The following is a 23,383-nucleotide window of genomic DNA, read 5'->3' on the forward strand; positions in this document are numbered from 1 at the left end:
AAAAAGGTTTTGTGTCTGGTGAAAATACTTGATTAAATCGAGACTAGGCTTAAAACGTGAGTTGGAAACTATAAGCAGGCTGATCTAAAATGGAATGTTTGACTAAATAATCTGAACTTCAGCACCACTCTTGTATCATGTTCTTATAATACAGGAAAAAGTTGTTAGAGTCTTTACGCGCCCTCGTGCGGGCATAGCTGTTCCCTGGTGCGCTTTGGAAAGCACTAGTCAGCTGCCCCCCGTCCCTCTGCTGAGTCAAACCTGACTCGTTTTGGACATTTCCGTGACTGTTTTCTGCCCTGTACGTTTTTTATCTCAGTTAACATTTTAAACTTTCAGTCATTTTTGCCGTCTTCGTGAAGCACAGGTTTGTTTCTGTTAGTGTTCAGGCACGGACTTTCTGGCTGCCGGCCGTACGTATTCTATCTGCCGAAGCACCTCCTCCAGCTCCACTCCTGCTCTGGTAGTTCTCGATCAACATGACATTTTTTTGTAGGATTTGTCAGTAGATAGCGTCCTCCTGATAAGGTACGTTGCCTTTTTATTTCTTCACTAGATACAATGTTATGCGTTGGCGAGTAGCCTAAGAATGGACAGAAGTTTGGAGACGTTTGTGCCGACAACTTTTTAGTGAAGGTTTAAACAGCGTCTTCGTGAAAACACATTTTAAGCAACTCAGAGGATACGGAAACTGAAAAGGCACTGTAACGAACGCGTATAGATCAACAACTTTTAATTAGTCTAGTTTGTGATTGTCAGTTGTAGACTCTAAATATTGCAGATCGGTGCACACAAATTCAGGTCTGTATATTATTGAATATATATTTTACAGTCTATATCTTGAATATAGAAGGGATGTGATCATGTTTTATGTTTACATTTTTACAAAAAATGTAACATCACTGTCATCTTTATTGTCTTACATCATATGGATCCCTAACATTACCCATCATTGCATGTTGCACCCTCTCACCATCACCAGGCATTGTCTGATGTGGCTTCAATCTGTTCTGCCAATAAGAATCAGGCATAACCTGTTCACAGTGATGAATGAAAAGCTGTGTGTGACGTCTGTAATCCAGAGAAGAGTTACACTACAGTGACTCTTCACTGTAATATATATTTTGGGAAATGAACCACCTTTATCTTTTATGTGTCAGATGGGAGTACACATGTAGAGGAGGAGATGTTACTGTGTGCTTTTTAAAGCTACAATTACTGCAGCTGTTTTGCATCATGGCTGGCGGCTGTGTGTCCCTTTCACATTTTGTGTCCTCGTATGAAAATTTGGAGCTGTGTCGTCTCTGGGTTATGTTGGCACACAAACAGCACTGCATACACTCATTATACGCTGCAGAACAAGGGCAGAGTGAACTGGCATTTTCAAAAAGTTGGACCACTGAGGCAAAGTACGTGACCAGTGCTGTGAACATAGTCGCTCTACGTGCTCTCAGTCCCCTCAGTAATGACACGCTTTGGTGCACAGCTGAGAAAAGGCTCAATGACCTTGATGCGTTATCAACTATACACACACACACACACACACACACACACACACACACACACACACACACACACACACACACACACACACACACACACACACACACACACACACACACACACACACAACCAGTATGCAAAAATCTTATCAACATATGTGTTATTTTACACTATCATTACAAACAGATGGCCTTATTGTTATTGTAGAGCCTGTTCTGCAAACACACTCCAGGCACACTTTTTTTTTCCGGAGCATCACACATTTAATGTGATATTTTTTTTAATTAGGGCCCGAGCACCGAATGGTGCGAAAGCCCTATTGTTATTTATACTTGTATTTGCACTTGTATTTGTATTTTGTCTCTCAGGTTTTAAATGTTTCCGTGTGTGATTGAGATGCTCTCCTGAGTTAAAGTTCACATCTTGACGAAGGCTTTCCTGAGAATCACTCACCTGGCAACACAATGGCTTCCAATATAATTGTAAGTATATATATATAGGTATTACTTCCTGTATTTGTATAAAGCAGAGTGAAGCTGAAACTGAGATGGACAGGCTCCAATATTTTTAATCATGACACAAATCCTTCAAAAGACGACCTCAGCTTACCGGTTTTTCAATAATGCTGGCACAGTGCAGCGCTGTCCAAGTGTGCAAAAGGTGTCACTATGTTCAGTTCAGGGATTAAACTAGTTTGAGTTGAAGAGTTTAGAGGCACTCAAAAGGGTAATAATCTAAAAAGCCTTAAATATCTCATGTCAATTTAGTAATCTCTAAAAGTTAAAAAGTGACTAAATAACCTTGATATATAAAAGTAATTTTTTATTTTTTATAAATTAGTACCCTCTTGAGTGCCACAAATTTCTTTAATTGCAACAAACATGTCAGAATCACAGCCATGCTCATCACCACTGCGCTGGATGACAAGATTCAATGAGAGTTGTTTTAAACAGTAAATATGAATATGAGATCATCTGTGTGGTATCTGCATTTACAGTACTTATTTCAGATTTGTAAATGGCGCATTGAAACCACATTGTCTCTCATAAATAACTCTTAAGGGTTTATAACAGGCCATCACAAACAATGAGTATTTAAAGGCTCTTTGTGTCCCTCATGAATGGTCACACCTTAAAACAGCACTGAACGCTAACACATGTCAAAACAACACAGCAAAAATAGATGGTTGTATTTGAACTCATATTTTTCAATATTGAGAGTGGAGCCATCAGCACAAACTGACTAAAAGCATATTTGGTAAAACTCTTTTGAACTCTATGTCAAAATGTAAGGAGACAGTTTTCAATGCACACAGCTGGGAAGTAAACTCTGAACTAGAGATTTCACAGTGGATGTGACAGTCAGGGTCGACCTGCCAAACCACCCATATATTCACACAAATTGCCACTTTATTCTACAGTGAACCTGTATTTCTCTTGCAGTATGGATTGTGCGCTTGTGTGATGAAGATTTGTTATCTTTGTTTTCACTGTGGTTGGACTGATTTTCCTGCATAAGTCATGAAGCCAAACTGAATCGAGTGTTGTTTTGCAGGTGGAACAGCAGTTTTCTCACAAATTCACAGTGACAGTGGTTCGAGCTGAGAGCGTCACCAAGGGAGCTCTGGGTGACCTGCGTGAGTCCTGCATTTCTTTTCCCCCCTCCATTATCATGGGATTCTAGCATTAAGATATATATTTTTGCTGCGCTTTAGAGCATGTATGTAGTTCTTGGTTTTCTATCTTAGGAACATTTTCAAGATTATTTTAGATCTTGAGACAGATAAAAACGACAATATAAATGTACACATGCTGGTCAGGGGGGAATAGTTTTATCAGGGGCATCTGTTGTTTAGTAACACTGTTGAATGTGTGTGTGTGCAGTGGACACCCCAGATCCGTACATGGAGCTGTTCATCCCAACGGCCCCAGAGAGCAGAAAGAGGACCAAGCACATAGACAACGACATCAACCCAAAATGGAACGAGACCTTTCAATTCATATTAGACCCCAACCAGCAGAACGTCCTGGAGGTTAGACCTGCATTTTATTGTCTAGTGCAGTTCACTACAAGCCATGTTGTAGTGGAACATAAACCCACATAAACACAGCCTAACAAAAAACTAGCATCAGGATGATTGTTGTTGTAACACATCAGGGTCATCTGAGGACAAATAAATTCATGCTTTTCTGAAAAGTTGCATGTACATTGATCATTGTATGCTTTTTGACAAAAATGGTTAGAAGGTTCAGATGAACTTAAACTCATGCCAGAATGATTAATGCATTATTCTTTATTTAACCATAGACTGCTTTTGCTTGTTTCTATCAGTTAACATTAATGGACGCCAACTATGTGATGGATGAGACGCTTGGCACGGCGTCCTTTGACATCAACAAACTCACAGTAGGCCAAAAAAAGATGGAGACTTTCGTCTTTGGCAAAGTAAGACACTTGACTCACCAGATTTAACATGTGGATTACCACTTGTGGATTACAAAGAAATATGCATATGACACCTACAATTTTTTAGCTTGAATATACTATTGTACAATGATGTGAGCTTCAATAAATCCCTGCAGTGACAGAGGATATACTACATGTGTGGGAGCTTCAATGTGCCAACTTAATAACTCTGTAAATTATTTTTGTGGGTAATTGTGACAAGTGAATTAAATGATTCAGAAAATGTAAGGTGCTCAGTTACATTTGTATTTCTAACCAATGCAATGACTTTGAAAACTATTCAAAAAAACTATTTGCATTGTCATTTTGTCAGCTGATTGATTTTGTTTGTGTAATTTCTGATATCATTCACTGTCGAAGGCTCTGTTGCTGTCCAATAACAACATATTTAATGATTTTGACAGGCGACCAAAGTGTACTTAGAGATGTCTTTGGAGATCTGGTATGTATTACCTTCAAAATAAAACTTGAGTTGTTTTAGTTAGCTTCACAGAAAATGTTTGTTGGCACTATTTACAATTTAACCCAAAAAGCCCACATGTGGAAGGGCAGTTCTGGTTAAATCTAACTTGGATTCTATGAATAGATCCATCAAAGAATTTCCCCAGGGCACCTCAGAAACTAAAATTAGAGCTACAAGCAGCATTACTCACTTGAAGCACTTGTGTGTCAGCTAATATATAGATCATATGCATAGGTTTGAGTGGGAGGTTTTGGAAATGTCTTGCATGTCTGACATGTTAGTCATTATTAGAAGGTGAGCATTAAAGCGTGAGAGGTCATGTCTGCAGATGTGTTTAACACCAGACCATCCAAAAGCAGATCTTAGCTGTCCCAAAGATCAGTTTCAACATCGTCAGCAGTATTATGTACACTGAGATCACATCCTCCATCTGCCTCTCAGCAGAAACTGTTAAACATGAGTTTTATTGTCTGTCTTCTATCACATTTTATTAAACATGACTGATATATTATTTTTAATCTCCAGGACAAAGCTAGACCTGCGGTTCAGCCGGGGCCTGTGCAACAAAGAGAAGCAGTTCAGACAAACACGCAGAGAAAGAGTGATGCTGGGCATCAAGAAGCTGCTTGACATGGAGAAGCCTCGTTTTCTCCCCAGCTCTCCAGAGGAGGTGGGCACACTGCAACAAGGCTAACACTCAACAGACATTTAACTTTAATTGCTTTGTAGTATTTGAAACATTTTCTGAGTGGTGATGCCTTAATTTATTCAAACACTGAATTTGACCAACCTGTTGCGCTTTCCTACGTACAGTACAACAGTGTACAAAAACTGTTAACAGATTCAAGCAGCATCCATTAGCATGTAGCATATTAGAATAAAGCCTAGAAACAGGGAAGTAGCTTGCCTGGCTCTGTCTGAATTTGCCTTGCACCTCTAAAGCTCAATTATTATCTGGTTATTCTATGTTGGATCAATCTGTTTGGTTTTACAGGTTAAATAAATGATCAGAGCTGGTATTGAATTTTAGGATGGGTACTGTTCTCCAAGGTCTCCAGGAGCAATCAGGACAAATAAGCAAGGTCACTGGATTTCCATTCCATTGTGTTAAAAATTGACGAATAGTTTTCTATTAAAAACAATTTCCCCTCGGGGATTAATAAAGTAACTACCTAACCTAACCTAGCCTAACCTAACCTAACAACAGGAGAAAAGAACATAAACATGCAATATTAACCAGAAGCAGTAGACCAGAGGGAAGGATAGAGTTGAAGGGAATTTCCATAGCGAGGAAAGCTATTTCCCTGTTTGCAATCTCTTATGCTCACCTAAACTAACCACTTACAAGCTGTAGCTTCATACGGTGTTTAACTTACAAATGGTACGAGAGTGATAGTTGTGAAAGTACTGACCCTAGTTCAGGCAATCTGCAAGGTCTGCAGCTACATTTAAGTTTTTCATTACCGTGGTGAACTTAAGATGAACTTAATGCAATCCTGCTACCTTACTGTTCACCTGCAAGCAAGGATACTGCTACCTATTGCTACTGCTGCCATTGAAAGAGCTCTTCAAGAGCAGGTGGCCCACTAGTTCGGTTCAATCCCTGGGTCCCCCTCTCCACGTGCCAAAGTGTTCCTGGGCAAGACTCTGAACCCCAAGTTCATCTTATATAAATATTGGGAGGACAATTGTAAAGTGCTTTGAGGCAGCTAAGCTGCAGTAGCGTTATATAAGTAGCCTACAGACCCTTTATCATCGATCTGCTCCGAGTCCTCCAGTGGGAGAAGTTCCAGTAATATTGTCACTCTCCGCTCACTGCTGGGCAAACCTAAGATGGCAAATCCTAACATTGTACATATTCTCATTCACAGTTGCTTTAGTATCTTAATATTGCACACATACAATATAAGTATATACACTGTAGATATGATGGATGTGATAAGCATGTTTATTGTGGGATCTTTGTTCTACAACAGATTTCCCCTCATGATCTGTAGCTTTAGTAAAAAAAAATAAACTGCTCAAAGAAAAATAGCTCAAAGTATTGAGGTCTGTTGCCTTTTGGTAATGTGATCAGGAATCGTGACAGACTTGCTGACTTGCTCAATTCATAACGTGATACAGTCTTTCACAGACTGTGTTCTCAGATTAGAAAAACACTGACATTTCTCCCACGGGGAAGTGAACCGTAAACCTCACAAAGCGCCAGGGTCTTCTCCCATGCTTGGAGCTAAACTAGCTTTCCCGCTAGTGTGAGTTTGGCTAGATGCTCTTGGGGCTGGTTGTAATCTGCAGCGAGGCCTGCTCATGTCTTCAACATGTGCCGGAAGCTCCAGAGTAATGAGATAGCCAGTTACTGCCTCCCATTATGTGACAACAACCCCGAGCTCCGTATCCAGCATGACTGTGGAATTATTCTGAACTGAGCCTGAGATAAACACAGACTGCAGGAAGGAAACAGTGTTGCACATTGAGAATTACAAAATAGTTGAATTTCTGATGGCTCAAGTTAGAAAAATGTCGTAAAGTCTTGACGCAACCAGCATGACATCCTCACTGCAGAGGGAAGTTACTCAAACAAGAATAAAATGTGAGCCTCACTGCTATTGTACTTTGTAATGATGGGATGAAGCACGCCTCTGTTTCTTTCTTCTTCCATTATAACTCTTACTTTGTTTCTGTGTGTGTTTTGCAGGTGCCAGTGATAGCTATAGCAGGTTCAGGAGGTGGTTTCCGTGCCATGGTTGGCTTCTCTGGTGTGATGAAGGCCCTGTTTGAGTCTGGGGTCCTTGACTGTGCCACATATGTTGCAGGCCTCTCTGGATCCACGTGGTCTGTTTTTATTTAATTTTTCTGACCTCTTTCAGACACTTTTTCTCTCTTTATTTTCATCTTTGTTGCCTTAGCTTTGTGTCTTTGTACTTTTTTTCTTTCTGACTCTGCTTCGGTGTTGCCCTCTTCTGCTCTGGCAAATTTTCCTGCCTTCTGCTGGTGTGAAACTGTCAACAACAAACACTTCTGGCTCAATAAGTCTCCCTGACTTAATGGATTTAACTTAATTACAAGTCACTAAGAGCGAGTGATATAGCTTAAGCATGTATCAACTGATTTTACAACATTTTATTGTGCGCTGAGATTTGGCCAATGCCTCTTTTCTTCTCCCTCTTCATCCCTGTAGGTACATGTCTATTCTCTACTCCCACTGTGACTTTCCAAATAAAGGCCCAAAGGACATCAACAATGAGCTGATGAAGAGAGTCAGCAGTAACCCGCTGAGGCTGTTGCTGCCCCAGCACATCACAAACTACATCCATGCTCTGTGGTCCAAAAAGGCCTTAGGGCAGCCCGTTACCTTCACCGATATCTTCGGTATGCTAATAGGAGAGACGCTTATACCAGCGGTAAGAGACAACGCACTGCTGCTATTTATTTGCATTTTTTTTTAAATTCCATACTTCTATGTCTGATTTTTTTCTCACCAGTGCGTCAGTCCAGTTCATCTTTCATTTCCTCAACATGTTTGTTTTTCTTCCTCACAACTTTTTTGTAAAATTGTATTTACATATAACCATGCACTCGTAGTGGGGTAGAAATTTGACCCCTACAACCTAAGAATACTTTATGAACATGTGTGAGTGTAAATGACTAAAAGAGAGTTGCTCTCTCCTATCAGAGGATGGACATCAAGCTGAGTGACATCCAGGATAAAATAAACCAGGCCCAGTGTCCTCTTCCTCTCTTCACATGTCTGCATGTCAAGCCAGATGTGTCTGAGCTCATGTTTGCGGGTAAATTCTTGTTTGTTTGGGTGTTTATGAGTGTCTGCAGGTGATTTTATATTAAATTATGTGTTGCATTGACCCCACATCCCTCACAGAACTACTTTGCATATGTAATGAGTAACTAAAGATGATCAGATGCATGTGGCAACATGCAAAATAACCAAGCAGTACATTTCCTTATAATGTCATGAACATTAATAATGTGACATGACGTGGTGGGCTGTCATCTAATGGCGGCTCTGCGGTGGCAGATAGCAACCGAGCTATATCAAGGAACTAAGTAGGGTGCACAAGGCCATGATGGCTACTCCCAGTACTTCCTCTTTGTCGATGTAGCCTCGACAGCAACTGCACTTCAGTCAAACTCTGAGACATTTGAATAAAAAAAATACAATTAAAGAGCACAAGAATCTCAAGTGATCCTGGATAGATCGCTGAATATTTACTGGCTTAAAAACCAAAAAACAGTAAAGTAAAACAGTAAGACTCATTTGATTTCTTTGGGGACACTTTTTGGAGCTCTTCTGTACAATGTAAAATTAAATAGTCTGAGCTGATGTCCTAATTTCAACTATAAAATCCATTCCAGGTTGTGTCAAAACATCCTCCTTCATTGGAAGCTATATACAGACTGAAATGGCTTTTGAGAAAAATGTGTGTTCAAAAATCAAAATTAGATGGTAATCTAAAAGCAAAACATTTCTTTTTAACTGTCTGTTTAGTTCATGCATAGAAACGAAAATTAAAGAAACATACTGACAGGAGCTCATGAAGCCAAAGAAAACAGTGACAACAATACTGTAGAGATCCTTCCTTCGCTCAGGGTGTAGGTCACAACACAATAGAAAACTTACCCCAAGTCTGCTATTTGTTATTTCTGACTGATGAAGAGCTAATATTGCGTCACTTTGATATGTATTAGGGCGAGGCCAAACTTGCACCCGATCTAGATTTACATGTTTTTCTATTCTTGGTTCTCATCATCACATCTAAACCTAAAAATGACTTCCAAGAAGTAGACAGGCCAGTATGAATTCTTCAAAAGTGTGACTAAAATAGACCCTGTTTTCCGTTTTTCTTTTTAAGTCTCCTCTTCCTTAAAGTGTCAGGTTTCTTTATGACCTGGATCAACAGAAAATACCTTCCAGTCAAAAGACAGCTTAAGTAAAGCTCGGTTGTGAAATAATCAGCACATTTAAAAGGCAATTATTGTCTGTAAGGTAACATTGGTAATTGGACACTTGTTGCCCTCAACACTTCCAGTCACTCCATGTGTACTGTGCACTGTGCTTGTCTGTATAGCACGCTGTACGTAGCAGACAACCGTTTACAACTTTGTAATATTTTGCTCAGATGCTCTGAAATCAGTAAACACTTCTTCACTGGAATACTGTCATGCCCTCGGTCTTACAATTTATTTTAGAATTATATATTCCATGTAAACAAAACTAGACTTTGACACTAGATATTTGGAAAAAAACAACACAAAACTCACTCAAAAAATTATTTAGAGGACACACCATCTTGTAGACATTATAGTAGAAATATATGTGGGGAAAAAAGAGCAGTAGTTAAGAATTAAATATATAGTTAGAATAAAATATAATGTGGATGACAATGTACAGACTATTTCTGAGTCTATATAATGCAGAGCCCTGCAGTTAATAATGTATAGGTTATATTTGAGTATTGCTGAAACTGCTGGTTTCCCAGAATCTTCACACACAACAGCCTCTGAGTTCAACTCTGAGTGTAAAAAACAAAAAACATCCAGTAAGTGGCTGTTTAGAGATGGAAATGCCTTGGTAATGAGAAAGGTCAGTGGAGAATGGTTCAAGCTTAGAACGACTGAAAAATACTATGTTAGAGAAGATTACTACTCTACAATTCTCTGAGTGTTCTTGCTGACCATATGCATCATTTTATGGCCACAATTTGAGTATCTGCACTTGTGAACAGGTGATTCACAGCATGAATGTGCAACCAATTACACCATTTCTGAAAATCTACAGAATTTACAGAGCGAGACAGTGTGTGGGGGATTGTGTACTTGCCTTTGACATGTGCGAACATGCTGACAATGACTTATTTGTTATTTCAAACATGTTTTCCCAATTGAAGTTTGGGTAATATTATTCCAGAGTGTTGACTCAAAGGTGTCCACCTCTGCCACGACTGCAGACCATGTAAACATTGCAAAATTCTTCTCAGTCATTTTAGCAGCATGACTGTAGGGATGGCGTTGTTGGTCTGTCTGTTGGTTCACCACTCTGGTCCAGGTTGGAATATCAACTCTTTTGAAGGATTGGCATGAAATCTTGTGCAGACAGTCATGGTCCCCAGAGGAGGAATTGTTTTCCTCTAAAACTACCAACCAGACAAATTTCTAACATTTCTAGTGTTTTATTTCAACATCTACCGGTTGGATTGGCACAAAAGTTTTTAAAACATTCATGGTCCTCAGGGCATGAACCCTAATGACTTTGGTGTTCCCTGAATTTTGCTTTCAGGCTATAATATTAAGACTAACTAAGCTGGTGATCGTGGTAATGATTAAACCTTCATCAACATCATAGTATTGTCACTGTGACCATGTTAGCATGCTGACATTTTTATTTAACTTAATGCTGTGCCTCGGTCCAACCTTACAGAGCTGCGAGCATGATCTTTTTAACTTACAAATGCGACCTGTTTGCCAGAGTTTTAATCTGCTGTGATCAGTAATCAGGTGCTTTATGAATATTACATGGTGATTATGTGTTCATTTTTGTGACATTAACGCTGAGATTCCGACCCCGCAGACTGGGTGGAGTTCAGCCCGTATGAAATTGGGATGGCGAAGTATGGCACCTTCATGACTCCCGACTTGTTTGGAAGCAAGTTCTTCATGGGAACTGTTGTGAAAAAATATGAGGAAAACCCTCTTCATTTTCTGATGGGTAAGAAAGATGTTTTAATCTACAGCTTTTAATAAAAGACTCAGGCATCCTTTCATGATACTAACAGATGTTTTTGATGTCAGGTGTGTGGGGAAGCGCCTTCTCCATTCTGTTCAACAGAGTGTTAGGAGTCAAGGACACAGTTGGTGGCAGCACCATGGAGGAGGAGCTAGGTAATATTTTTGTCTTTTTCTTTCTGTATATTTGGACAGACCGACACTTGTCTGACTTAAGGAGGTTAATTGTAAACAATCAGTGAGGAAACAGTCTCACCACAAGGTCACTTTCAATTATATCACATGATGATCTTCATCAGCAGATGCTTGTTTGTCATTTAATTGAAGATGGCCAAATGTTTGTTTTTCTGAGCACATTCATCTCGTCATACATGTTGGCTTCAAATGTAAAAACTGAAAATACGTTCTTGACCTGCTGAAAGCTCCAGCCACTAAAGGAACTGTTTAATATGATTGCTGGCCACTAGAAGGACTTTTTCCTCTCAGATAAGAGTGAGTGTACGACGTAAATAAAAAATAAAGTAGACAAGAAATGCCATCAATTGAATTCCTTTTACGTAAAAGATGATAAAATCTCATAAAATTAACTATATTCGTGGTAATCCAAAATTTATTTTCTGTTCTTGGATGTATTCGCCAATAAATTACTTGTATATATGCTTCAGTACATTTTAAAACTGCAGATCTTGAAACATGTCTTCAACATAACATCAAATTTCCATTGTTAGTCATAGCTACTTTGTGTTTGTAATAAAGAAGGTAATATCTTTGTTTTGGTATCTACTGATGAAATATCCTCCACGGTACAACATCCAACTGAAATAGACATTCAGTCGTGTCTTGGATCTTGTCATCATCTGTCAAATCTTACTCTGATCTTTCACACACTTGCCTTGACAGCAGTGGGTTTCCCACGCACCTTTAAAAATAATTAACTCACTATCACCTAACAATTTAAGATATGTTGCATGAGTGTGCGTGTGTGTTTGTTTGATCTTACCACAGCAGTGGGAAGGTTTTGGCTATCATGTTTGTTTTAGTTGAATGCAGTTGTTTCGGGTGACCTTTATATGTTCAGGCGCACTGCGACAATGAGTTGGTTGTTCGAAGGTGCGAAGAAAGTCTCCACTTAGTTGAAGAATGTATTGGTGTATCAGGTGTATGACATTTCTTTCTGGACTTATTTTGATAGAGATATATATTACAAGTGAATTTGATAATGTCAAATACCCTTGAATGATATTATCATGCTTCTTTTGAAACCTGAAGAGTGCCATTGTCTTGTGTCTTACAGAGCAGATCAAACCACAGCACATTGTCGGAGTGGACAGTCTGGACAATGATGATGTGCCACGCAAAGGTGAGAAAGACGGAAGGAGTCTTTGTTGTGTAGATTTATCAAGTTCTCTATGGTCCAACAGACTTTAAATGGTGTCAGTAAAAAAATTGACACACTGATGGGTTTGAGGCAAAGTTAACACATTTTAAAGTGTTGTGGTAATGTTTCCCACTTGTATCCGTTGCTGTGACACAGCTGCATCAGAACAGCTGCTGTGATCGACATGTGAAAAAGTGCTGATCAACAAGCTTTCACTTCTAATGGCTTCTCCACCTGTCTTTTAGGTGTACAAATGCCGTGATGGGGTGTTTTCTGCTCTTGATTATCTCATCAATAATAATTTTCAAGCAATATTTTAGCAAGTAAATGCTTTTTCTTTTTTCTCAAGTGTGAACATGTGAGTGAATTTTTAGAGCGATCTATAAATAGAAAGAGGAAGGGCCAGAGGAAGATGAAGAATGAGTAGTCAAAAGACTTTTGTTCTAAAGAAACTGACTTTGAAAATTATTAAAGAGTTAAACTATTTTCAAAAAGGGCTGCCAATAAAAAAAAAAAAACCTCTATTCAGGTAATCCCTTCTGGCTCTTTTTGTTACAATTTACAGTAATTGAGATTCTTTAAACTCAGAGATTTTCAATCAACTTCCTGTAATCGTATACATATCATAATACATTTTCTTACTTTTTAGCATTCAGCAGCTGCCCTAGTTTTTTCTTTGTATTATCACTATTTGTTGCATGCGCGTGTTCCTCGTGGATATAGACGACCCGCTGAGTCACACAGTTCGTTGGAAATGCCCTTTTTATTTCCCCTTCACCCCACACCAATGTTCTGTGTCGGCGCTCTCCTGCCCTGCCTCCGAGCGCCTGTTCCGTCTCTGTCTCCCCTTCCCCCTCTCCAGGTCCTGCTCACTTAAAAAGGAGAGAAATCATCCTGATTTAGTTCAGCTGTACCACTCGTCCTTCTCCCGGCACCGTTCCCTGAACCACTCCCCCCACACCTTCCCCCCCTGCAGCTACGCTAACCACACCCCGCCACCACACTATTATTATTACATTTAAAGGACCATTGTGTAGGATCTAGGAGGGAACCATTAGCAATTATGTGGGAATGTAATATTTATAAATGCGTTTTCATTAGTGTATAACCACCTCAAACTAAGGATCATGTTTTCATTACCTCACAACAAGCCCTAACATCTACATGGGGTCTTCTTCTACAAGTCATGTCACGTTGCACCGCCATGTTGCTACAGGAACTTAGAAGGGACAAACCAAACACTGGCTCTTGTGTTTTCACGTTTTTGGAGAATTTTGCTTCCACCATAGTTGTTCAGTTCGTTGCAACCTGTAACGTCACCACAAAATGCCACTAAATCCTCTGCAATGCTCCTTTGAATGGTAATCCTTTGTCACCATTTAACAACATATTTTCTGTCATTACTTTGACGTTCAGGCGGGACAGAAAGCCAGGAGGCAGAGGACGAGTTTAGTCGCACTGCTGAGGCCAGCTGGGTTCAACGAATGTTCACCTCTCTCTTCAGTGAATCCGCTCTGTTCAACACGAGGGAGGGTCGGGCTGGGAAGGTACTTGAAAATGTTTAAACCCTGAAATTATATTAGGTTAGGTAGGTTAGGTTAGGTTAGGTAGTTACTTTATTAATCCTCGAGGGGAAATTTTTTCGCTACAGCAGCATACAGAAGCAATAAGATAATAATAGAATAATAGAAAAGCAATAAAATAGCAGTAAAAAATATAAAATATAAAATGCACAGTATATACAGTACAGTATATATCTATATATATTATATACAATATATTGCAGTCCATACAAAACATTGCATGTGCTTTTTTTTTGCAATTTCTTTTCACTTTTCTTGTATTAAAATTCACAACAACCGGCTTCTCTCACCATCCAAATGCTTTGTCAACTTTTTACCAGGTGCATAACTTCATGTTGGGCCTGAACCTAAATACCAACATCCCGTTCTCTCCAGCCAGTGAGATCACGAACCTTGCCACTACCCCTGAAGAGGAGGTGGACGCTGTAACAGGCAAGAATGACGAATGATGCACAACTTAATGCTGTTAAATTTTTGTTGCAGTCAAGGATATGAAAAACAGGACAGGACATTATCATTTTGCGTCGTGTGGTTTTGATTCAAGCTACAGTTACTTGATAATCCCATCTGGGACTGTTTAGGAATTGTATCCAGTCACAATATACATAATACTGAAATATGTGGACATTTTCTCAGATCCTGATGAGTTTGATCGTATTTACGAGCCTCTGGATGTGAAGAGTAAGAAGATCCATGTAGTGGACAGTGGCCTGACCTACAACCTTCCATACCCCCTCATCCTGCGGCCGGAGCGAGGTGTCGACCTCATCATCTCCTTTGACTTCTCTGCACGACCGAGCGACTCCAGCCCCCCGTTCAAGGTCAGAATTGGACTTTTTTTTTACTGTCATGAACTACTAAAAATGATCCACACACAGAGGAAATCAAGAGCAAAGCTTTCTAACTTGTATATATGCCACAGGAACTCCTGTTAGCAGAGAAGTGGGCTCGGATGAACAAGCTCCCATTCCCCAAGATCGACCCGAAAGTCTTTGACCGCGAGGGTCTGAAGGAATGCTACGTCTTCAAGCCAAAGAAAGGCGAGAAGAACTGCCCGACTATCATCCACTTTGTCCTGGTCAACATCAACTTCAGGGAATTCAAAGCGCCTGGTAAGTATGTGCATATGTGGGAGTTTCCACAGCATGTGTGAGGGGGAAAATACACAAAAGTATTGTTGTAATCATATTTTGTCATGAGGCATTTCTTCCTCGAAGTTGTACTATGGAATTCAGCTATATTCGGGTCCCCTCATCTGAGTGACCCATATAAAGAGCATCTGCTTTGGATTACTGTGGTTTTTTTGTAGCGGAAACGGACTGCCTTTGTGTGAGTGTGTGTGTGTGCACACGTAGGAGTGAACCGCAGTGTGTTCTGCCTTTTATGACCTGCTCAAGTGAAATACCACGTCCTGGTCGGGAATCTCTCGCTCCAGTGGGAGAGCTCTGTGTATGAACAGTCCATACATCAAGAGCCATACGAAGACACACTTTCCCTACATCTCCACTGCTGCCTCTTTACATTCAGTAGGTCATCTGCCCATATACTTCCGCTGGCTGTTGATGGATGTTATGTCATGGATTGGCACTCAAACACAAAAGACATCTGGAGGAACTACACTATAAATGGAATTCTGGTATCAGCTCATGACAATATGCTATACCTTCTTCCTGCCTGAGGTCTCACATATTTACGCCTGCAATTATGCATTAAAAGGAAATTTACGATCACGGTTTAGGTTTCCCCAAAAAACAGCTGATTCATCAGGGTGAATCAGGATTGAATAAAGTAAACTGTTTGTAATGTTGAGCAGACCGTCAGTCTTGACCTCTGGTTTATAGAATGACGCTGAGAAAACTCAATCCACTGATAACAAGGAAATGCTATTAAAAGATCCACTGCAATAGTAAATGGAGCTTTAGTATATCTTATTAAACTAATTTCATAAGAATAACAGAAATGAAAACGTTCCTTGTAATGAAAGAGCAGTTTCTTGCAAGTCTTTCCAAAACTTTGTTCTATTCAGTAAAGAATTCATTGTCTGCACTACAAATAAGGTTGAACCTAAAGCATGCAGGGTCGTAGATCAAACACAATATTTTCTTGCTCAACTGGCTGTGTATTTATGAATGAATCACTTAAAGTTTGTGCTGAGAAATCAGGCTCACATCAACAGGTGGCCTTTCTGAAACTGTAAGTTACTTCACAGTTGTTCTTGACCTTCATAAAACGATCAATCAAAACCAATACATTTTGTAGTGTTGAAGGCCGGGATTGAATTTAGAAATTCAACCTTCAAACCAACATGGACAAGAGTGCTTCCAACTGCTGATGAAGATCATATGATACAGTCAAAAGTGGGAAAAGCTTAGAACTTGGAGTGAGATTGTTACTGTGTTACTGATTCCAAGATAAACTTAACATGTATATTTAGTTTTCATCCCTGTGGATCAGTCAGTTTTTGTGGATCTTGGTTATTACCTACTTTCATATTTGTTCATTTACTCCCAGGTGTTCCCAGAGAGACGGAGAAGGAGAAGGAGTTGGCAGATTTTGACATCTTTGATGACCCTGAGTCACCATTCTCCACCTTCAACTTCCAGTACTCCAACGAGGCGTTCACTCGACTTCATGACCTGATGGAGTTCAACACTCTCAACAACCTGGAGGTCAGTTCGGTGCAGTAGCAAAGTTTGGAATAGATAAAGATTTTGGCATCAAACAACAAGAAGCAATAGAGATGTTTGCAGGATACGAAGGGCAATCAAAATGTTCCAAGACTATTTTACTCAAACGGAGCACAGTACAGCGATGTGCATATTACTGTCATGAGTAACTGTTCCAAGTTTGATTGCTTGAGCAACATCAGCACCTGAGTTTTTTGTGACTACTGGCACATTTGGAACTCCACCATGGAGGTGAAACTTGAGCTCAGAGGGCACATCAAATTTTGTGTCAAATCTTTGGGGAACAGAAAGGTAGCCAAATCCCTTGGAGAGGTGGTGGGGAGCTACAACTGTGTTGTTGCAGGTAAGAAACCTGTACATGTTCAACACACTGTGAAGAGGTGCATTGTCATGTTGGAGAACTCAAGTGCGCCACATTTCGGGTTGTTCACACTGAATGTTTCCCCTCAGACACCTCAAAATATCACAATAGCACTCTGTGTTGACAGCCTGACTCCGCGGGACCAATTCACGGTGCACAACCCAGCAAAGTGGTCTCCGAGGCCGATTTCCCAAGTTTGACACAAAATTTGATGTGCAGATACGCCCAGACCAGTGGTCACAACCACATGTACAACTCAGGTGCTGCTGTTGATCAAGCAACATAACTTGGTATACTTACTCATGAAAGTTGTGGCTTCCTCCTGCTCCATTGCATCACTGTGCTGCACCCAGGTAGAGCATTATATAAATGGTCTCTGAAGTCTTTGATCCACCCTCAAGTGTTGCAGTTATTAAGACTCAAGGTCATCAGGGTTTAGCAGGTGATTATGACCTTATCTAAACAGATCACTGAGGCTGACCGATTTTCAGGCATTTCCTCAGCCGTTCATTGTTCATCAGCTTTCATTCAATGTTGTCAGTCAGGACGTTTTGCATTTTTGCTTTGTAACTACACATATTATTTAATTGTGCAACATCAAAATTTTTTTAATCCCAGAAGACTATGACAGACCGGATGATACAAGCCTCGGCACGTTTACATTAGGTGTGACACAGACTTTCACTCTATATGAGTCAAAGTCTGAGTCCACTGCTGGGTAATGATTCAGATGTGATGCAATATATTTGATTTCACTGAATGGTCAGCTCATTCAGACAGAAGTACACTGCCATTAAAGATATTTTTTCTAAACACCTTGATTGGCAGATTTTAGCACAGTTCGCAGCATCAGTCAAATCAAATCACCAGCACCGGTCTACATTTTTAGTCAGGTGAGCAAAGTGAGTCAGGCCGCCCGTTCATTTCAGACTGAACTATTTGTGGAACTATTTGATGGATTGCTGGGAAATTTTGTATTGATGTTGATATTACTCTTCTGATTTTGAATGTGGATTCAAGATTCGTGTTTGACTTTTACTATAGCGTAGCCATGAGCTTTACGTCTGTGACTTTTCAATTATTATCTTGAAAACTGTTGGATAGTTTGCCATTAAATTTGGTACAGACTTTCATGTTCCCTTCAGGATGAATTGCAACCATTGGGAATCATTTTACTCCCCATGTAGCGCCTTTATTAAAAAAAAAAAAAATTGTCCAATACGTACGTTGTTACAAAATCTTGCAAAACTAATGAATTTCCAATCCATGTCAAGTGTACTTGGTGTTTAGTGTAAATTAGTAAATGTTTGTTTCGTTAAACAAGTAGATAATAATCAGTATGTTAGTAGAGGTGGCGGAGAGTGACAATTGTGTTGTTATTGCCGCATTGACATTTGTCTCACAATGTTCCAGTAGAACTCTTTGTTGACAGTCTGACCATGGGGGACGAATTCACGGTGCACAACCCTGTGAATGCCAAAGAAAACCCATCTGTCTGACCTGTGTTGTATCCCCAATTGTTTTCCCCGAGTCCGTTGATAGAGGCAGTCTTTAGGCAGTTTCTGGTCTTAGCTTATTTTTATTAAGCATAGCATACAAGACATCCTGCATAGCATACAAGACATCTTGGAGAGCCCAACATCAACCAGAGGTCTCTTTGTTGGAGCCTGACCTCCCCCTTTCCGGCACATACACTTATACTATAGGAAGAGGTGTTACATACCTTGAGGCGGGAACATTTGCATATGTTTGTCTCAGTGCTTTTCCACTGTCCTCCGTTTGACCCACATCCCCCTTTTGATCTGATAGTGAGTTGCACCCTACTGTGACCCCGACGTGATAAGTTCCTGCATAAGCAATGTGTTCTACAATGCTTACTACCAATCTTAAGGTGTAGACAAAAGGCTGTGTATGTAAATGAGAGTGATACTGCTTGGCCAAACCAAAAGGTCACAGTAGGTGGTCTGCAACCTGTGGAGTCACATACTGTTGTTCTTTGAGGCATTAACAGGAACAGACTGCTGTCTGGAGGACTCCAGGGGGTGAAGGAAGACAACCCCCACCTCCACCAACCAACAAAGGATACATCAATACACATGACTTTTTGGTGGAAGACAACCAACGAGCATACAACATATGAGCCCTCATATGCACTAAGCAGATCTATATTCCACACCTGATGCGCCTTTTTCAGTTTTGGACAGTGATGTTCCGCTCCTCTGAAACGCAAATGTCAATCAAAATACCTTTCCAAGCTCATTGCTTCATTGTTGTGGGCTTCCTGAAGCATTTTAAGGATCTACGTTGACGATTTCCAGAGTTTGACACATAATTTGATGTGTACACTGGGGTCATATCCCCGGAGAGATCGCAAGCGCACATGGTCCACTGCTCACAAAACTCAGGAGCTCATTTTGATCAAGCAACGAAACTTGGAGTACTTACTCATGATTTTTTCTAAACACCTTGATTGGCAGATTTTAGCACAGTTCGCAGCATCAGTCAAATCAAATCACCAGCACCGGTCTACATTTTTAGTCAGGTGAGCAAAGTGAGTCAGGCCGCCCGTTCATTTCAGACTGAACTATTTGTGGAACTATTTGATGGATTGCTGGGAAATTTTGTATTGATGTTGATATTACTCTTCTGATTTTGAATGTGGATTCAAGATTCGTGTTTGACTTTTACTATAGCGTAGCCATGAGCTTTACGTCTGTGACTTTTCAATTATTATCTTGAAAACTGTTGGATAGTTTGCCATTAAATTTGGTACAGACTTTCATGTTCCCTTCAGGATGAATTGCAACCATTGGGAATCACTTTACTCCCCATGTAGCGCCTTTATTAAAAAAAAAAAAAATTGTCCAATACGTACGTTGTTACAAAATCTTGCAAAACTAATGAATTTCCAATCCATGTCAAGTGTACTTGGTGTTTAGTGTAAATTAGTAAATGTTTGTTTCGTTAAACAAGTAGATAATAATCAGTATGTTAGTAGAGGTGGCGGAGAGTGACAATTGTGTTGTTATTGCCGCATTGACATTTGTCTCACAATGTTCCAGTAGAACTCTTTGTTGACAGTCTGACCATGGGGGACGAATTCACGGTGCACAACCCTGTGAATGCCAAAGAAAACCCATCTGTCTGACCTGTGTTGTATCCCCAATTGTTTTCCCCGAGTCCGTTGATAGAGGCAGTCTTTAGGCAGTTTCTGGTCTTAGCTTATTTTTATTAAGCATAGCATACAAGACATCCTGCATAGCATACAAGACATCTTGGAGAGCCCAACATCAACCAGAGGTCTCTTTGTTGGAGCCTGACCTCCCCCTTTCCGGCACATACACTTATACTATAGGAAGAGGTGTTACATACCTTGAGGCGGGAACATTTGCATATGTTTGTCTCAGTGCTTTTCCACTGTCCTCCGTTTGAACCACATCCCCCTTTTGATCTGATAGTGAGTTGCACCCTACTGTGACCCCGACGTGATAAGTTCCTGCATAAGCAATGTGTTCTACAATGCTTACTACCAATCTTAAGGTGTAGACAAAAGGCTGTGTATGTAAATGAGAGTGATACTGCTTGGCCAAACCAAAAGGTCACAGTAGGTGGTCTGCAACCTGTGGAGTCACATACTGTTGTTCTTTGAGGCATTAACAGGAACAGACTGCTGTCTGGAGGACTCCAGGGGGTGAAGGAAGACAACCCCCACCTCCACCAACCAACAAAGGATACATCAATACACATGACTTTTTGGTGGAAGACAACCAACGAGCATACAACATATGAGCCCTCATATGCACTAAGCAGATCTATATTCCACACCTGATGCGCCTTTTTCAGTTTTGGACAGTGATGTTCCGCTCCTCTGAAACGCAAATGTCAATCAAAACACCTTTCCAAGCTCATTGCTTCATTGTTGTGGGCTTCCTGAAGCATTTTAAGGATCTACGTTGACGATTTCCAGAGTTTGACACATAATTTGATGTGTACACTGGGGTCATATCCCCGGAGAGATCGCAAGCGCACATGGTCCACTGCTCACAAAACTCAGGAGCTCATTTTGATCAAGCAACGAAACTTGGAGTACTTACTCATGAAGGTTATCGCTTCTTTGTGCTCCATGCGCCAGCCATGGTTCTGCGCACTGTTCGCGCGTAATAGTAGCAGTCCCTGAACTTTCTGATCAACCCTCATGGTCCAGTGGATTTAAGGTAGCATCATAATCTTCCTCATTGAAAATGCAAGATGGTACTTTGGATTTAATCCCATGTAAATTTGTCTCCTGCAGGTTATTAAAGATGCCATCAAGGACTGCATCGTGTCCCGCAAGGAGAATCCCTCACGCCTCTCCCTTCCCTTCTCCCTCAGTGAGATCCCGAAAAATAAGTTTTTCAGAAGAGATCCTCAAGCAAAACCCTTGAATCATCTCGGAAATAATAAGCAGTAGTTTGAAACTAAGACTTTGATTAGGGATTTTTGTTGCCTTAAAGTGGAGCATTTTCTTTTTGGAAAAAGCTCTCTGGCTGTTTTTCTTCTGTTCTCTTTTTAATCATGATGGTTTTGCGATTCGTCTCTGATAAAGTTTCTGATAAAAGTCTTATGATTACATTCATCTACAACGGAATTTTCATCTGGTTTTATTTGCACAAATGTGACTGATGGAAGAACTGTTATTGATCACAAGCAGCTGATTGTCACTTTCCCAGCTGGCTGTGAGAAAGACTAGATGCTGAAAATCAGCACTCACTAAACCCTGCAGTGCGACTGGATTGTTACTTCCCTTACAGATTCACAAGACTTATTGCGAATCCTTTCTTTTGTTTTTTATGAGAATCCTAAACTATATCTCTCCTATTTTATCCTGTTTGAAAGAAATGACCACTTCAGATGCATGTGTTCATCCACTTCACTTTATTACATCATGTAAATATTCTTCTCCACTTGCAACATTCTTATATGGACCTCTTGGCTTGATTTCATGCGGTCTGGAGCGAAACTGCATTTGTATCTTGCCAATGACTTGTGTTCAGCCATGCTGTTGCAAAACTTAGCTTGGAGCTGTGAGAATGCAGAAACCTCACCTGTACTGTATTTGTTTGGGGGCTGAACTCTTTCCGTGCTGATCGTGCGACTGCAGAGTATGCATAGCATTGTGTTTTTGTTTTTTTTCCTACGGATGGCTCGTCTAAACATGTAATCCTGCTTGAAAACATGGACGGAGAGCTCGTAACCATTGGTTTTGTTTGATGGCAACTCCTAAACACACCAAGTGCACCCCCTCTGGATACCTCAAACATCTCAATGATGTTTACCCACCTACAGGGAGGGAGCACTCCCCTGTAGGGAGTGTCTCATTAAAGCCACCATTTTGGAAAAACAAAACTTGATACCATAGAAACGGCCCGGCTTCTTCTTCTCTATCTCTCACTCACTCTCCAGGAGGATAAAGGCGTATTTATGTGCCTGACCATGTTGTTTCAGGGTGCCTTTTAGATACATGTACAGTTTGTTTTCGTGTGGCCATTTCCTCCTTCAACAAACCCAACTTGCTGGCCTTTGACTCAAAGTGAGGGCCGGTTGGGTGGAGTGCTGTTTGCCATCACGAGACCTGCTCGCAGCTGAAAACAGTGGCTCTCTGCGGCACCAAGTGGAATTTTACACACTACACCTACACCTGCAGCAGTGGAGGCTTGGAATCTGACACACTACACCTACACCTGCGGGGGCCCGAAGGCTGCACACACAGCAGTGGAATTTTACACGGAAGCTCCTCTGACCCCTATGTGCTCATGTTTCAGCCCCGTTGTTTTGGAAGAAACTGAGATAACAATAAAAGGTTGTTCTGTAGTCATTCTGCAGGAATTCAAACTAGATTTTTCTGGCAGGCGATTTGGGTCTGTTTTTTTTTTTAATTATTATTTTACTTGTTATATAGGTAATCGTATTCCTCGTGTTCTTTAAAAAAACAAAAAAAACGGTTTGATATTTTAGGTAATACATTTATTCACTTTCTTTCATAGATTTATATGAGAAGAGCGATTCTTCCCTATGAGCATTAAGTACAGTATTCACTCTTTTTTTTGGCTCTATCAACTTCTGAGGGAAATTTCTGCTTCATAATGCTGCTAAATGCTCCACTTACAAGCTTCTTGCTCCAGTTCCAGCTATCTCATACATGTGTCTGCTGTTTACACAATGTAC

General features: G+C 40.4%; 1 protein-coding gene across 1 annotated transcript; it reads left to right on the forward strand.

The window, feature by feature from the left end:
• Nucleotides 1-444: 444 nt before the first annotated feature.
• pla2g4ab (phospholipase A2, group IVAb (cytosolic, calcium-dependent)) lies at nucleotides 445-23,177 on the forward strand. The gene is made up of 19 exons (XM_069718105.1): nucleotides 445-528; nucleotides 1,872-1,985; nucleotides 3,058-3,139; nucleotides 3,387-3,535; nucleotides 3,835-3,948; nucleotides 4,374-4,411; nucleotides 4,958-5,102; nucleotides 7,128-7,264; nucleotides 7,611-7,833; nucleotides 8,106-8,220; nucleotides 11,016-11,153; nucleotides 11,237-11,326; nucleotides 12,465-12,530; nucleotides 13,965-14,095; nucleotides 14,452-14,563; nucleotides 14,768-14,952; nucleotides 15,054-15,243; nucleotides 16,643-16,800; nucleotides 21,471-23,177. The coding sequence occupies exons 2-19, from the start codon at nucleotides 1,968-1,970 to the stop codon at nucleotides 21,627-21,629; spliced, it is 2,250 nt and encodes a 749-aa protein (XP_069574206.1). The 5' UTR covers nucleotides 445-528; nucleotides 1,872-1,967; the 3' UTR covers nucleotides 21,630-23,177.
• Nucleotides 23,178-23,383: the final 206 nt, after the last annotated feature.

The sequence above is a fragment of the Brachyistius frenatus genome, unplaced genomic scaffold (genome assembly GCF_029030835.1).
Source record: "Brachyistius frenatus isolate BFR_SWC_R1_liver_20210118 unplaced genomic scaffold, ASM2903083v1 Contig_186, whole genome shotgun sequence".
NCBI classification, from domain to species: Eukaryota; Metazoa; Chordata; class Actinopteri; family Embiotocidae; genus Brachyistius; species Brachyistius frenatus.